This window comes from Corvus moneduloides, chromosome 6, assembly GCF_009650955.1.
Source record: "Corvus moneduloides isolate bCorMon1 chromosome 6, bCorMon1.pri, whole genome shotgun sequence".
NCBI classification, from domain to species: domain Eukaryota; kingdom Metazoa; phylum Chordata; class Aves; order Passeriformes; family Corvidae; genus Corvus; species Corvus moneduloides.
In genome coordinates, this window is record NC_045481.1 from 22,854,137 (window position 1) to 22,870,355 (window position 16,219).

The following is a 16,219-nucleotide window of genomic DNA, read 5'->3' on the forward strand; positions in this document are numbered from 1 at the left end:
GAGAAGGGATGAAGTCAGTGCTGACAGTCAGAAGTGCAAGTAAAAGTTCACATTCAATCACAGAGATTCAGCAATGACAAATCACAGAAACTCTGCCAGGGAACAGGCCAATGCCCTAGAGATGGCCATGGCATAATAAAGAAGGAAGTATCAGTGGGGCAGAGTAATTATTTCCACAGCTGGATTTCCACATTAAGGAGAGACATCAAAAATCTATGAAAACAAGATAGATATAGTGACTTTTGCAGAGACCTGGGATAAACTGCACCCTGCACTGTTCCAGAGCTGAACATCCCCAGCAACAGAGTGTAATCAGATCCATTCAATTAACAAAGTGAGTGGTCTCTCCACATGTGCATTTCTTTCATTTCACAGGAGGCAAGGAAGTATTGCTGTGGTGGATTGACCCCAGCCAACAGCCAAGTACATGCACAGCTGCCTGCTCACTGTCCACCTGCCTTCAGACAGCACACCGTGCTTGGGCAAACCCAATACACTTTCCACTGGAAGATAATGATCCTGTCTTTTTTCTAGTTAGTGGAGGAAATAAAGGGGGTATCTGTACGTCCAGACACTTTTGCTCACATGGGGCATGTGTATATAAGTATACCCAAGCATCCACGGATATTGGAGGTTGCCTGGATGCACTCCTGCTTTTGGTTATATTGTTGTAGCTGCACATGTGCACATGTGCAAGAACACCTTTGGCACTCAAGACACAGGCATATCCCTCATACGTGAATTGTACATGAAGGAGCAACACGCTGCAATTCATCTATACATGCATGCATTGAGGTTTTCAAAATCACCTGAGGAATTGCTCATCCTCAGTAAGACTGACAAAAACTTCATCTTCTTCAGTGCCTTGTTTTTTTATCTTCAAAGAAAGATTATCTTAATGAAAAAGGTTGGTGAAACTGGAAAAGGAGAAAAAGACTGACTCTCACACAAGTTCTCTGTCCAGATTTGTGCTGAGGTTTGTATGGAGTTCATGGCTAGATATTAGGACTGGTAGGAGAAAGTTAAAATCTCTCTACTCTTGTAATGTTGGAGCTTTCACCTCAAGGTGCAGACATGTCTACAGAAATGCCATCTCTTGGCAGAGGCATCTACTCTTCAAATGGGCCTTAAAACACCTTTAGAATGCAAAGCATTTCCTTTCCAGGCCTTACTCCACTAGCTGCCACATTCTCATAGTATCAGTACCACTGGCAGAGGCAGGAAGATCCACTAGTCCAGATACCCAGATCTAGTAGCCAGTCAGGCAAGGAACTTGGCAAATGTTCCTACTACGATCACATAGCCTAACTTCATGTCCATGTTAATTTGGAAGAAATAGAACTGAGCAGGAGCGAGGAAGCATACAAAAGGATGGAGAATTGGGTGCACTACATTCATTCTCCCTTTCCCCCTTTTATATGACACTGCAGTCTCAGCAATGTCTGGGGCCATGTCCCTTTATCTCTATGGAGTGAATGCCTCAGTTTCCATTCCTTCCCACCATACCTTGAATAGTCCTCTTGAAGAAGGCTTTACATGCCTCACAGGAAGCCACGCCGTAGTGGTACCCAGAAGCAATGTCCCCACACACCAGGCACAGCCGCTTGGGGATTGCATTGAGCATGTACTCGCACTTGGTGGGTGAGTCCTCCATGATGGCGCTGGCGCAGTCGTCGTAACGCTTCCGGCAGGACCCGCCACCAATCCCTGTGCCATTGAACATGGGTGGCGAGTCTAGGCCATTGGGGTGGCCACCCATGGCGATGCCGTAGCCACCGCTAGCGTCGGAGGAGCCGCTTGGGCTGTGGTGGCTGATGGCATCGATGCCAGAGGACGGGCTGGAGGGCTCGGTCTTGATGAAGGACCCACAGCTGGAGGAGAGGTGCCGCTCCTCCGTGGCCATTCTGCCGAGCAGCCTGCAGGGAGAGAGCAAAGGCACTCAGCAACCTCCTGGCCAAACCCAGTTCCAGGTTTAGTCGAAAGAGAGCCCCCCTTTTGCCACCTCAGTCCAACTCCAGTAGGCTCAGATAGTTCAACCCTGCGCAGGTTCTTCTTCAGGAATAATGGTACAATTGACTGTGACCAGCCCGCCCGCTCCCCACAGACTCACTCTAGAGTAAAGACAAAGCTCTTCACGTAGATCATAATTTCAGGCTGTTCACAGGCTGCAGTGCTGGGAAGGGGCATGAGTGCCAATGAAGCACAATCTACCCAGAACACCATCTACTCCCAGACAGCAGAAAGAAGCAAGCTTGCCTGTGGCAGACCAGGTGAAAAAGATGTTTGTTAATACAGAGTGTGCTGCCCTGGCTTTAAGCAAAAGGTTCAGGAGCAGTCCCTGCAGAAAGGACATGCTCAGATTGGATTTTCATTTTTTCGTTTGTAATACAGAAGTCTTTGATTAATTTTCAAGTTTCGCTCCTTCTCTCACCCCACCTCACCCTTTATCCCATCCTGCTGCACTATCATCACTAAAAGAGGAGCTTAGAAACTGAAGGAAAATCATCTGATCAAAAGTTTCTTCTGTCTCAATCTTAAATATTAATCTTTCTTCTATTTACTCGTATTGGGCTTTTGCATGGACACACAAATTCCCACTTCTTAAAGAGAGGTTACACTCTTAAGTTTACGGAAAGAACTTCACCAACTTTTCAAGCTCTTCTTATTTATTTTAGTCACAGACAGTCTTATTTTTTATTAAAATGTTCAATCTTTTTTTGGAAGACTGCTAAATTTTATGGTATTTGCAGCAATGAGTTCCAGGGATTACTTGTGCGGTGTATGAACAAACAAATCCCACTTTTATTTGCCTATGATGTATTTGCAGCCAGTCAAACTCCCTGAACATCTCTTGACTCTCCTTCTCAGGAAATGTAGTTTTGCCATGTTCTCCTCATTCAGCTCTTCATTATCTATATGATTGCTCTTCACACAGAAGTTTTTGCAGATCTCTTATCTGCTTCATCATCCATCTCTGAACTTCCTCTACTCTGGCTATTTCTGTTCAGTCCAGAACAGAGTTCAATGAGCCAGCTCCTCAGTGGAGTGAAACTGGCACCGCTCCATCACTTCTCCAGCTGAAGGTCTGGACAGTAGTCAAGACAAAGGCACGCCATCAATTACCTAGTGACATTACAATATTTTCAGTGTTATTTTCAGTCTACGTATAATGTAACTCCTTGCACTGTTTGCTTTTTTCCCTCTTTAAATGAAAATCTGAATTGTTACCATTTCTTCAACAAATAGTATCAGGAAGTTACTTACTGCAACACTTGATCTTATTCCTGAGCTGCTACAGTTAATTTAGAATCCATTAAGATGTATGAAAAATCAAATTAATCCTTCTGGTGTGCAATGTTTTGCAATAGTCAACAGTGTATTTCATCTGCCACTGTGCTGTGCAGTCCACACACCCAGCTTTATTAGGATCCTCTGGAGTTCTTCGGTCTTCCTTGGTAATTTGATTTCATCTGCAGTCTCATTGTTCATGCACTTCCCAGATCATTAACACATGGATCAAACACCACAATACTGATCTTTGTGGGTGATGCATGTTAACCTTTATCATGCTGAAAATTGACTTCTCTTTCTTTTTTGAGTAGGGTATGCCTACCCTTTCTTTCTGTCTCTTACACTTATTAATTGATAATAGTATTAACCTGAGAGATTAAAGTTTCCCTTCAGCAAGACAATTTGTCACAGGCTTCAAGAAAAACTAAACATTGCATTTTCCTGATGACATGGCCAAAGAATTCTGACTGACTGGAGATGCTTGACCTTTCTTCTTGGAAGCTCTGCTTGTTTAAAGTTACCACACCATGGTCATGTGGGTAATTTCTATTTCTGTTTCAGCCTATTTACCTGGTATTTGTGGCAACTCCTTCTGCCAAGAGGTCAAATCCGTCAGGGGACAGGACAAAACATTCTGTGAATCGGCAAGGCTGAAGTGCACAAGTTTATATATCACATCTGTGTGTCTGTTGATAGGAATATAGATGTTTGATATGCAGTAAATTCATAGTCCTGTATCCTTATGATCTCATTTGACTTAAGTATCTCCTAATTTCCCTTCTCTGTTTCATCCTCAAAGTTTGACCTCATCTCCTATCTCTGGGATCGATCAGCCAAGTTTGTTTTTTGGCAAGACTGTTGACCTTGAAAGCATGGACAGGCATCTCACGTTCCTCAGCTGCTTTGCCTGGTGTTACTTGAGAGGAATCCAGGGTTTGGTCCCTCTCAGAGACAGTGTGATGAGTTGATAAATGCCCATGCTTTGCCCAGAGGGCCACAATGAACTAGAGGTCATGGTGCAGTTACAGAAATTGCTGCAGGTGCATTCATCTCTATTCCCACAGGGCACCTAGACAGATTGCAGATCTTCTGGTATAATGCCAGCTGACTGTGTGAAGGAAGAGGAAGCTTTGCTAGCTGAGACTAGATCTTAGCACCTCACAGCAAAGCTGAAACCTGCTATGCTGGCCAGGTTCTGGAACCTCTCCCTACCTGAGAAGTGCATCCGTGGTAAAGAGATAAAGGTCACTGGACACAGCAACATGAGATTAAGGTTAAAATGGAAGGTAAAAAAACCATAAAACACTGTTCTGCACTGTGGAACTCCACAGTAAGAGGAGATAGAGTTGTAATTTTCAAGGCAGACAGAGGAAAACATTATGAAAAAGGAATGACAGAGAGATGAGCTGCACTGGCAGATTCCATCAGTGGAGTCCAAATCCCAACTTCTGTTTCTTAAATAGCCCAACATTCACAGAGGACCTCAAGAGGACTTACCAACGTATTTTGCTTCACCAGAGAGAAAACAAAAAATAAAAACAAAAAATAAAAATAAAAAAGAAAAAAAAAAAGGAAAAAAGAAAAAAAAAAAGAACCTGGGGAAATAAGGAGCCTTCCTTCCCCAAGGCATGCGAACAGTGAGTGTTTGATGGTGAATCAAGAAACAAGCCCCCTACATCCTTACAGCTGAGGACCCTCCTGTTCCCTTCCAGCAGGCAGCAGTACATAGCGAGTTCTGGTTAGATGTGAATGTGTGCTTGAGAGCAAAAGCCCTTAACACCAAGATAGATCAAAGATTACAGCTAAGGTGACTCCAGCCATTCCAGAGCATCTGTTTTTCTTTTCTGGCCTCTGACTTTTTGCAAGTCTCATGGAGATCCCGTGCTGATTTTTAAACAGTCAGAGTGTCCCCTGGCAATGAGATACAACATCTTGAACTTTAAGAAGAACAGCTAAATGTTTTTTGCAAAGAGTTCAAAGTGATGAACAGCCATTTTGCTTGGCTCTAGTTACCTTAATAGGAATGTAAAAGGAGAGAGACTTGATCCAACTCTCCTCCGTGCTGGCACAGGAAACTCCGTTACTATTTCTGTGCCCATGTAACAGGCTTAGAGGTTCTAAACATTTCGTTCTTTTCACCTTTCCTCATCATAGGTCATTCCTTCTAATCCCTTTAGCATCTTTGTGGTCCTTCTCTGGATTTGTTCCAACTTCCCAGGGTCTCTGTTGCAGCAAGGTGCCCCGAACTGCACAGTGCAATGCTGCAGCACTACAGGGGAGAGTCACTCTGGAAAGCACACAGCCAGGAAGACATATGGACCAACTGAGCAGTAGCTTTGCCAGACATCAGGCTGCACATCAGCTCACACAATTTGATAGCCTGTCTCTTTGGGACCACTCTGAACACAAGCTGCTTTTGCCACTGTGCTCTGCACAACATGAAATTTGGAGATTCTTCTTGTTCCAAAGTAGATCCAGTATCATCTTTCAACTACACAGTGCTAATTATCACTTGTTTTACGAAAGCCTGTTCACAATGCTCATTTTTTCAGCTCTTCTTTTTTCTACTCTGATTTTTTAAAGCATCTTTTGGTTCTGTCAACTGTAAATTTGAGTGTGATCACTTTTACATTTTCTTCCAGGTGACTAACGAGTATTTACAGTGAAAGCACTGCCCTTTTGGACACCATCTTTGCAGAAGGATAAAGAATATCTCTAACCCTTCTGTTTACACTCTGTCATTTAATCCATGATTCATTTCACAGGATTTGTATCAAAACCAATTTGATCTAATTTCCCTAATAAGATTTTGCACAGCTTTGTGTCAAAAGCCCATGCACGGTCCAGAGTCAGTCTATTCACTGCATTCCTTTTGCCCACTAATTATCTAATTGCATCAAGAAAGGTTATTGTCTGCTGTTCTCCTGTTTCATAAACCCACTGCTGTTTATCACTAACAATGTTGCTAGCCTTTATGAGCTTGTAACTGCCCTCAGACAAGCGTGCTCTGACCTCAGTGATTCTGGATGTAAATACTCAGGTTTAGACCAAGTCAAGATTGTGCTTTAGGTTTTTATCCATGACTGTTCTCTCCTTTGGGCGGCAATGTTGGTTAATGTTACAAGTTTCCCCAATTCTTCTCCAGCCTTTCATCTTCTGCTATTTGTCTGCAATAGCTGGTATTTATACATTAAAGGCTTATGAGTTTAATGCTCTTTTGAGGAAAACAGCAATAATAAGAGAGGGAAAGACTGCTAGATGGAGAGGACCAGAAAGGGATATAAGACTAGAGTTATAAAATTAAGGCAGTAGTGCCCCCAATTTTTGTTCTTTTGCACTTCAAGGATTACAAGTTTGACGCAGGTAAAGCTATTTTATTGCACATCCTTTGGGGTTATTTTTGCCTGAAATAGTAATTTGTAGCTACATTCACCTCTTTACCCCACTTCTGGATTTGGAAATTACAAGAATTCAGTAGTCTTTATGTATAAGAGAGAAAAAAAAAATATCCACCACTCACACCTGCTTAGCAGGACAGCCAGAACACCCACCTTTGTAACAGAAGGTAACTTCTCCCCACCGGAGGAACTTTTTATCAGCTGAAAGTATACACAACTCAGTAACTTAATACCATCTGAGCATCGAAGTGCTCATGCAAACTTAAGTATTTGACCCTCTACATTCTCCAAGTAGCACTCACTATTCCAAAACTGGATCAAAAAAAGTTTAGTGACAACACTGCTGAGCTTTCTTAGTGGCTGAAACCTCATCTTCAACAGGAAATGCAAGGGTGGCTCAGTTCTGTACTCCAGTTTCCTGAAGAAAGGTACGGAATGGGCATCAATTCTGCCATGTAGTCCAGTCCCTTCACCAGTATTTTCTGATTTAGTCACAAAGTTACCAACTCAGCATGTTGGAGATTTCCAACAGCAAGACTGAAATTATCATAAAAATGCATACTGAAATACAGCTGTAGAACTAGTATCAGCTGATGGACAGGGAGAAAGAGAAAACACTCAGGCCCTCCTCAGGAAAATTCTTCCCTATTCTGGGCACAAGGAGAAATGCAAAAGATCAGAAGTGGGCTTTTTTTTGGGTCTCACACTGGATATGGATTCCAGACAGAATGAAATCTTGATTTTCTAAAGTTCCCTAAACTGGAAAACCCTGCAGGTAAGATGCCTGTTCAACTTGTAACTTCCAAGAGCCATATGGCTGTGCTTGTGGAACTGCAGTTCAGTCCTGAAGTCCTCACAGTAGATATAAGTTATATTGACAAAACCTGAGAAGTCTGCCAGTACAAAGCTGCTCACTTCAGGCACCAGCTTGTGACAAAAGCATACTTTGGATTGCACAGAAATTTTTAAACCAGTCATGGAAGATGAAAGTCGTTTTAATCTGCAGAAACACCAATGATAAGAGAGATAAAACATCCAACCTCTTCTCTGGTACAGACCTATTTCTGCTATCAGTATTTGTCAGTTCAGATGAGATAAACCTGCACTGCATGTGTAAATGGGATGTGCACATCATGGAAAATACAGAGTCTGTGTCTTTTGTGGGCCACATGAGAGAGCTCTGCAGTCTACAGTAGACTGACAAACAATGTAGGTCGGCTTCTTAAACACTGGCTGCAACTCCAACAAGCCAAATTTTGTCAGGTGTTTTTTTTAGATACAGGAGACAGAAATAAATAATGTTTTCCAAGTGGCAGGCTAGATGTGACAGCTGCAATAACAGCCAGTGTAATTTTAGGTCATTTATGCAAAGAGTTAATGTCATAGAGCTGAGCACACCTGTTGGTCGACCTACTCTTACCATGGACAGCTCACAAACACGCTCCCACCCCTGCCTCACCAAGAACACCCACCAAAGTGCTAGGGAGGAAAGGGATCAGCACCCACACTTGTTTCTCCCACTCTTCTACTCCATATGGACTTCAAATGAGAGAGCCATCATTTAGAGACTTTATCTATACTGACAGCTCCTCTCCATTCAACAGTCCAAGAATAATGGGATCTGCCAATGTGCCACTTTACTCCTGTACAGTGGATAACTGTGGTAACTTAGTCACATCAGGAATCTCTTCTGGGCTTATTCTGTCATACAGGAACATATCCTGTTCCCAGGGCAAACTTAATTGCTATCTGAGAACAGTCAAGAGCTTGGGTAGTACCATCGTGATGGGCATGATCATAAACATAAATCACCAAGTTACCAGTGCATGGACATTAGAGATTTTTTGCTTCAGTCACAGTATTTTGCATTGCTATAAAGGACAAGAGTCAGAACTCAGTTCAATTTAACTATTTTTCTCTGGAGTGCAGATCTGATTTCTAAGAGTTCTGCCATGTTTCCTAGTGATAGCACCCTTTGGCTTGTATGGATTATGCTCCTATTCTGTAGTGTGGCAAACCCCAGACAGTCAGTTTTCAAGGCATTTGTCCATAATATGCCCCCCCAATACCACATGCTTGTCTTTGGACAAGCTAATGCTCACATTCTGGCTCTTACACAAATAGTACTTGCTCGTCTAATGCCCAGTAGATATTTTATCCCTTTGACCCATTGCATAACCAGAGCCCAGCTACATATCAGTAGATCTTCTCTAGCCTAAGTTAGCTCATGCTGAAAAAAGCTGCCACAGCAAACCATCTGGAGGCTGCTTAATAAATAAAAAAGGCTCTCATGGGCAGAAGACTTTATGGATTTCCTACTAGCCTTCATCCCTCTCCTCATTACTGTAATTTCTCTTCACCCTTACGACAACAGTCTTGTTAGTAAATGGTAAAAAGTATTACACAGATGAAGTGACAATTAATCTGGAGGTGTGACACATATTATCAGTTCACTCTCTTATTAACATACTGCCTTTTGAAGGTACCTTGCCCTCTGGTGTACTAAGTGGCACTCCCTCCAGAGTGAATTGCTTTAGCACTTGAGCTAATGCCTCTTGCTTATACTTACTGTTGATACCACAGCAAAACAAGGACCAGGGTTGACTTGCTGTTCACTATTTATCCAAGTTCTACCACCACTCTTTCCCCCCCCATGTTATCATTCTGTGTTTCACATTTCCACTTCTTACCCCACTATTTCTACGTTCACAACAGTTCAACAGTTTTGCCTGCACACAGAAAAGCTGCAACTCAATCCCTGTTGAAATGCTCAGCTAGACCTTCATTTCTTCTTGAGTGTCTTTCTTTATACTCTGCCTATCTAGAGCACTTATAATCTATATCTCTCTAAGCACCTCCAGTGTCCTTCAGACACTTGTGAATGAGACCCATACAAAGGAGGCTCAGAAGAGCACATTTTGAACACTTATACATCAGAATTTTGCTTCCACCTTTTCAGATGGGCAAGGAAAGGAAAACTTCTAGCACTGCCATTCATATCACACTTACTTTTGCATCATAGCCTGATCCAACATCTCACCTCTCACGGACCTTTGACTCTGTATCCTCTCAGCATTTCTGAGAAAAACTGCCACCAGTGCAAATTCTTCAGCCTGCACTTCCTTGCATTTCAAGATATTCACTGAAGACATCCCCCTTCAACCTTGCCTACAATTCATGGTGAACAATGGCATGAAAAAAGAGAGACCCAGAGGTATTGCTTAATTTTTGTAAGTATTTGAGGAAGGAGTTAGGATGGGAGATTCATATCAAAGACATCACCCAAGAAACAAATATGCAAAGAGACTTAGTAATTGACATTTTTTAGGAATACTAGCTTACTGAAAAGGGGGACTTCGGGTTTATCAAGACAAAATATGAACTTGAATGTTATTCAACCTGGATGCATTTAGAAATTCTCTGGGTTTTAGCTGGTAATATTTTTTGGGAAGGTTTCTGTTTCTTATACTTCAACAACACAGTTGTAGTGGGATTCTGCCTCCTGCCTCCTTCTCCCACCCTTGCCAAGACAATCCAGACAGATTAGATGGGCTTCACCTAGATTCCACCTGTAGCTCTGAGAGAAATCTGTAACTAAGTGCCTCATCATTAGAACATTGCTCAAAACCTGACAGATCCTGAAAAACTAACTGAAATTAGTTTCACATAAATTACAGCATGGGAAATAACAGAGGGCAATTAGTGCTTTTTAATCCAATTTTTTTTTTAACCCTGACTCTCCAGAAAGGATTTCTAAGATGATACAGTGGCAAAGCAAGGTAACTGTGAGTGCAAACGCTGGATATGACATATGGAAGATGTCCCATAATCACTGAAAACGTACGGAAGTGCAAGTAAGTTAGGCTGTCAGTGAGGACAGAAGCACAAGAGAACTACATGGAGTCAAGTACAGACAAGAAACCTACACAGTGAGGCTGAGATACAGCACTTGAAAAAGCAGAGAAAGGCAGTACATGACAGAGGTAACTGTAGACCAGGCTCCTTTCCTGCTAGTGAATACCACAGGCGTAAGGAGAATAGGTTACATATGGAAACAGTGGTTTCCTTCTGCACACCTTACACTGCTGTAACATATAGGATTATCTTTAGCTACCTATTTAGAATAACCTCAAGGTTCAGTTTTGCTGAGTCTTTAAACTCCCACCTTTGGTAGGTATTTAGCAGATCTCTTAGCACACACTGCGTGTATTAAGTAGGCAGCTGTATCTGACCCAAATTCCAGCTTCTAACCCCCATAACTTACTGTAAATCCGTTTCATTTGCCCATCTTGCTGACTGTCCCCATTTCCTCTGACTGACAAAGCAGCTTTCCATCCACTCAAGTCCAACTCTACCTGACACTCCACAGTGTCCTGCATTCTTACTTGCCTGAACCAAGAGATGAGATCAACAAACTGCTCCTTAGACAGAAACTGTGTAGCAGAACAAACACATCATTTTCCCCAATACTCTGCAAAACTTGCATGTTCCTTTCTTTAGATTAAAAAAACTCCCACCAAGCAAACCCCCCCTAAAAAACCCAGTTCAGCCAAAACAAATTCTAAAGCAAAATACTTTTCAATTATTTCAATTTTCCTCACAAACTGGCATCACTGTAGGAAAATTTAACTAAATGTAATTACAAAAACCCCACAAAAATATTCCTTTTGTCATGAATAAATTATTTTCTCATCCCATGAAGTTTTCAGTTTTCTCTGTCTCTGTTTTTGGATATGCAAGAAAGGAACACAAGCTTGCAAGCGTTTTAACCTCAGCTTCTCTTCCCCTTCCATTTTTTAGCATCCCTGCTAATGGCTAAGCAGAAGCTAACAGGCAGACAGCAGTCAGGCACCAGCGAAGAAGCTACACAGTTGCTTTTACACTTTCATATAGTACCTTTCTGAGACAGCTTTGAATGTTACATAGCTTTATTCTGTAGGGTATCTGCGTATATCAGGAATGCATAAATTTATTGTGCAAATACACACAACCCCCTTCTCTCACATCTCGCCTTTCCTCATCATGTGGATGCACCTAGATACCATTCCAGTAGCTTTGCTATAGAAGCCAAACCATGAATTCATACTTCCTGATCATCACAGTGAGTATTCAGACCTTTACAGCAAGCATAATGCAGTAAAGCAAAAACAAACAATCAAAAACCACTGCCTAACTGAGCCATATCTTCCACAGTCTGCACCTTGAGGCACAGTCCTCTGTCTATCAGAGCATGGGAAGAAGAAGACCTTTACATATGTCTGCAGGCGGTCCTATCCCATATTTAAGAACAGTTTGTTCTCCCTCCAGAGGTCTGGAACCCTTTGCTGATGCAACTAGGAGGGGGCCTGCCCTCCTTAAAGTAGGGACCCAAAAAGAAACAAATTTCAGCAACTGATGGCCTGGTGTGACCCAACCAAAACCAGCCCACCGTGACGGCATGTCCTCCCCGCTGTGCTTGTTCCCTTTGCCCTTGGAATGCTATCACTTGTTATCACGCTGACTTCTCCAGATGGGGCATTTTGGCTATTGATCTGATAAATAAACAGCCTGCTCGCTCGATCAAAATGTTATTCTGCATTTCAATTACTGTTCGCTAATGCAACCTTCATCCCGCCAAGAGTGCTGCTGGCAATGACACTCGACCTGGCACAGGCATTTGCAAGCAAATTCGGCAGCACCCGCTGCAAGCACCTAACGGGATTACCAACCTCCATTAGATGCATAGAGAGAGGAGACGATGGACACACAGTAGTGGGCTGAAGGGGAACAGACACGCAGAACAGAACAGAGCGGCCTGGACAAGGGGTAGGGAGAGGCAACAAGACAGCTTTACCAGATATTTTGACGGTGAGAGGTCTTGAAAGCTAAAGACTTTCCCTCCAGTGAACAAGCCCAAGAGCTCATAGCACTGAGCTGTCTGTGGGTAAGCCATGCAAGAGTTCAGAGCAATGGGAAATAGAAATCAATGTCTGGTGACAAGCCAGCAGTGAGCACTGCAACCCATCAGGGCACATAGGGTCAATTCTAAAGCAAGTTCTGGAGCCTAGCTCCACCAGGGTTCAGTAGGCCCTAGAAATACACACAGCATTCAGTATCTAAACTTGCAGGGAGGAATCCCTCTTAATCCTTGCTGGATTCTTCTGGGAAATATGACTACCTCTGGAGAATCTGGTGGTGATACAGGAAGAAAGGGGCATCCAGAGGTGTAGCTAAAATCTCTGGCAGGTGCTGATCTCTATTAATTCAGCACCCTGTTTACAACAGGGAATCCTTTGCCAAATCCATGAACTGGTTTCACTCGAACCCCGTCTACAATAGGAAACACAACACAAATACTAAGTCAGTGAGCAGCCACCAGCAGTGAGGTCAGGCATGACCACATCGATACGAGACAGCTTCTAGTCCCAAACTCTTCTAGTCACATGACACACTTCCCCAGGTAGCTGGTTTTGCACCAGACTCCTGCATGATGCAGAATGTACCTTATCCCTCTTTCTTTTTCCTACCTTAACTCCTAAATGAAATGTAACATATATCACAAAGTGACACAACCATTTGCCAATGTATGCAGATGGTGGTCAGTGCTTTCACCACCCCAGGCACGGTTTGCCTGTCTGGACTTAGCTCCCAGCTGACAAGATAATATAAGTCAAGTAAACGCATTTCTCTCAATTTCCAGAAAGCCTTTGTCAAAGACCTTTTGCCAGGCCTGGACAAATTTCTCCCATTTATAAACAGACAGCATTCAGACTGAAATGCGAGTCATCCAGGGGTTAAAAATAAACAAACCCCTGTAACACCCTGAGATTATATAAACAAAATGCTAAGTATAACACACTGAATGAGATCAATGTGATGCATAAAGACAGGATCTATAACTCCACACACTCACACTTCATCTGCACTGTGTGCCCAGTCTTCCAGTTTCCTCTGCCCTTGGCAAACGAAGTCGCTGTCCCGCACCCATCTCTCTCTAACCAGTCTACACTGTAGACCTTACCCTCCCAGATCTGTGGCCTCTGTGCCTGCTCTTGGGAGCAGAGTTTTGGGAATCATTCTACATTCTTATCACCACTTTGTAACCATGCCCCAAACACAGCCCAAGGACCCCTATACATGTTGTGACTCCTAGTCACTGGCTCTGTGCTTCTGACATGGGGCAGTGAAGTACAGTGTACTGAGCCCTTAAAATGCAGTCAAAATGTCTCAAAGTCTAATTCCAGCCTCAACGCTGATCTTCTTATAAACTTCAGCAAGTCACTGCAGCTCTCCAGGACACTGCTTTCCCCAGCTGATGTGGGCCTGAAGGACCTACCTCTCAGGAACACCTTGAGAGTCAAACAGCAACTATGATTGAAAGCATGGAGTGTGCAGATGAGTGTGGTAACCAGAACGATGGACAGATGAAATCTATGCTCACATGATGTCCTCTGCTCCAGATTATCAGCAGAATTTGAACCTCTATCTTCAGCACCACAGCTCTCAGGTTTGCCTGTGTAAGTAGTGTGAGTAGCTAGTGTTTTCCTGCATGCAAGCTAGCCAGAGGAAGAAAACACTGGCTTTGCAAATTTGTTTCTATAATACACACCAATTCTGACCTCCTCCTACACCTCACTGTACTTTAAGCCCAGTCCCCTGTGACCCAGTCTACACAATAACCTAATCTCTAATACTGCCTAATCCTATCTCCATCTCCCCACATGCTATTTCACACATCAGCTGCCTCCTGATCACACCTCCATACAACCCATTTTTCTATTCTCCTTTGCAATTATGCTTCACTCTAAGTTTTTCATCAAAAATTCATTTTTGTTTAAAAATGCTATTCTGCTTCATTACAGAACGAAGTCAATTTTGGAAATGATTTTTACTGTAAAATTTCCAAAACAACTCTAAAAAATTAGATGTTGAACTTTGCTTTGTTCTTAGCACTTTGCTTAGCCTGTTACATGTTGCCTCGTGTTGTTTGATGAACTACTCGTGCACTGTTTCAAGAACATAATGAAACAAAATATTGGAACTTTTTTCTTTTTGGGAGAAAATTTTATTGGAATTTCTACTTTGCCTAAAATTTCACGTTGCAGTCAGATTTGTGATGAAATAACATTTTCAAACGACAAATATTCTGTGAACCAAGATTCTAATTTCCATGCAGCTCCCCTCCCTCTGTCTTCCACCCAGTCCTCTGCTTGTGCTTCACTCAGCAGGCCTCTTTTCTCTACTTCTATACATTCAGAAATATCTATGTTCTAATGTACACAGAAATGTTTTGACACTTCATGCTATCTTCTTTAGGCAGGCAACATAGAGAGATTGAAACTGAGAAAGAAACTGCATCTAAATCATCTGAAAAGGTGGAGTTCTACATAAAAGTTCTGGAAATTCAAGAGAACCATAGAATCTGTGCCATCAACTCATATAAAATGGTTATCCTGTATTACTCAGAGATTAACCATGTGTCAAGGAGCATCCTGCAGCCAAAAATCAATCCCTCTGATTTGAAAGCTGAGAGCTGTTGGAGAAACACAGTTCCACTTTTTCATCTGGTGCCATTTAAGCTTTACCCCATTCCTTCTGCATCATAATGAAATCACTGCTGGCATGTGATCAGAAGCTCTGAAACCCTGGCTGCCTATCAGTTTACAAAAATTGACCTGGACATTCTAGCCACTTTGATGAGAGTCTGAATGGAACTTCTTTCTCATTCACTGATGGTAAGGAGTGCTACTTCTTAGCACCCCTGTGACCTACAAAAAATGCTTCATTTTACAGCTTGCTGAGGAAAAAAATGTTGGAATTGAGCACAAGCATCTTACCTGCTACCTAACCTTACCCAGAATTTTCTAGCTACAGGGGAAATAAATCAGAAGTAGTTGGTACTGTATCCTGGCTCTTCATTTAAGCCTTGATCCAACTCCTATTGAAATCAAATTGTGATTTCTATTGATCTGAACATGAACTGGACCTCAGGATCTGAAAAGTCATCTGAATGTTGAACACTGCAGCTATCCCATGCCCTTTACAGGATTTCTGAAGACTTGTCTTCAGTCTCTTGAGACTGAGTCTCTGGAGACTTGTCTTCAGACTGTAGTGTTTAACTACTCCTTCTCCAAACAAGCTTTTGTTTCAAATGTTCCTGGGAAGGAAAGGACGGTGAACTTTTCCCAACAGAGGACTTCCTCAGAAATTCCCAGTTACACTAATAAATACTCTTCTCCTGCCAGTCACACTGCACATATTGATGGCCCTTCCCACACATTGCAAATCACAGGGTACAGTGCATCCATTCACACATCTCCATCTCTGGGTGACATTCACTGGCCTGAGCATCTCCTGGAAGTCATGTGCTGCCAGCTCTAACAGACTTGTCCACTCTGTTCAGTTCACTCCAGAGAGAAAATTCAACAACAACAGGCTTCTTAAACACATCTAACATGGATTCATTTATTTCCTTGGATTCATCCTAAGCAGATATATCAAAACTCTAAATGTGTCTGACAACTTTCCTTCTTGCAAAAAGGAGGCAAATT

The 16,219-nt window shown here is 42.5% G+C and overlaps 1 protein-coding gene across 2 annotated transcripts in view; it reads right to left on the bottom strand.

The window, feature by feature from the left end:
• Nucleotides 1-16,219, bottom strand: part of ESRRB (estrogen related receptor beta) — a 144,687-nt gene that overhangs the window by 51,269 nt on the left and 77,199 nt on the right. For both annotated transcript variants that reach the window (XM_032112156.1, XM_032112155.1), the window contains exon 2: nt 1,507-1,916. In XM_032112156.1, coding sequence (XP_031968047.1) covers nt 1,507-1,916 — 410 coding nt within the window. The remainder of the gene's footprint in view (nt 1-1,506; nt 1,917-16,219) is intronic.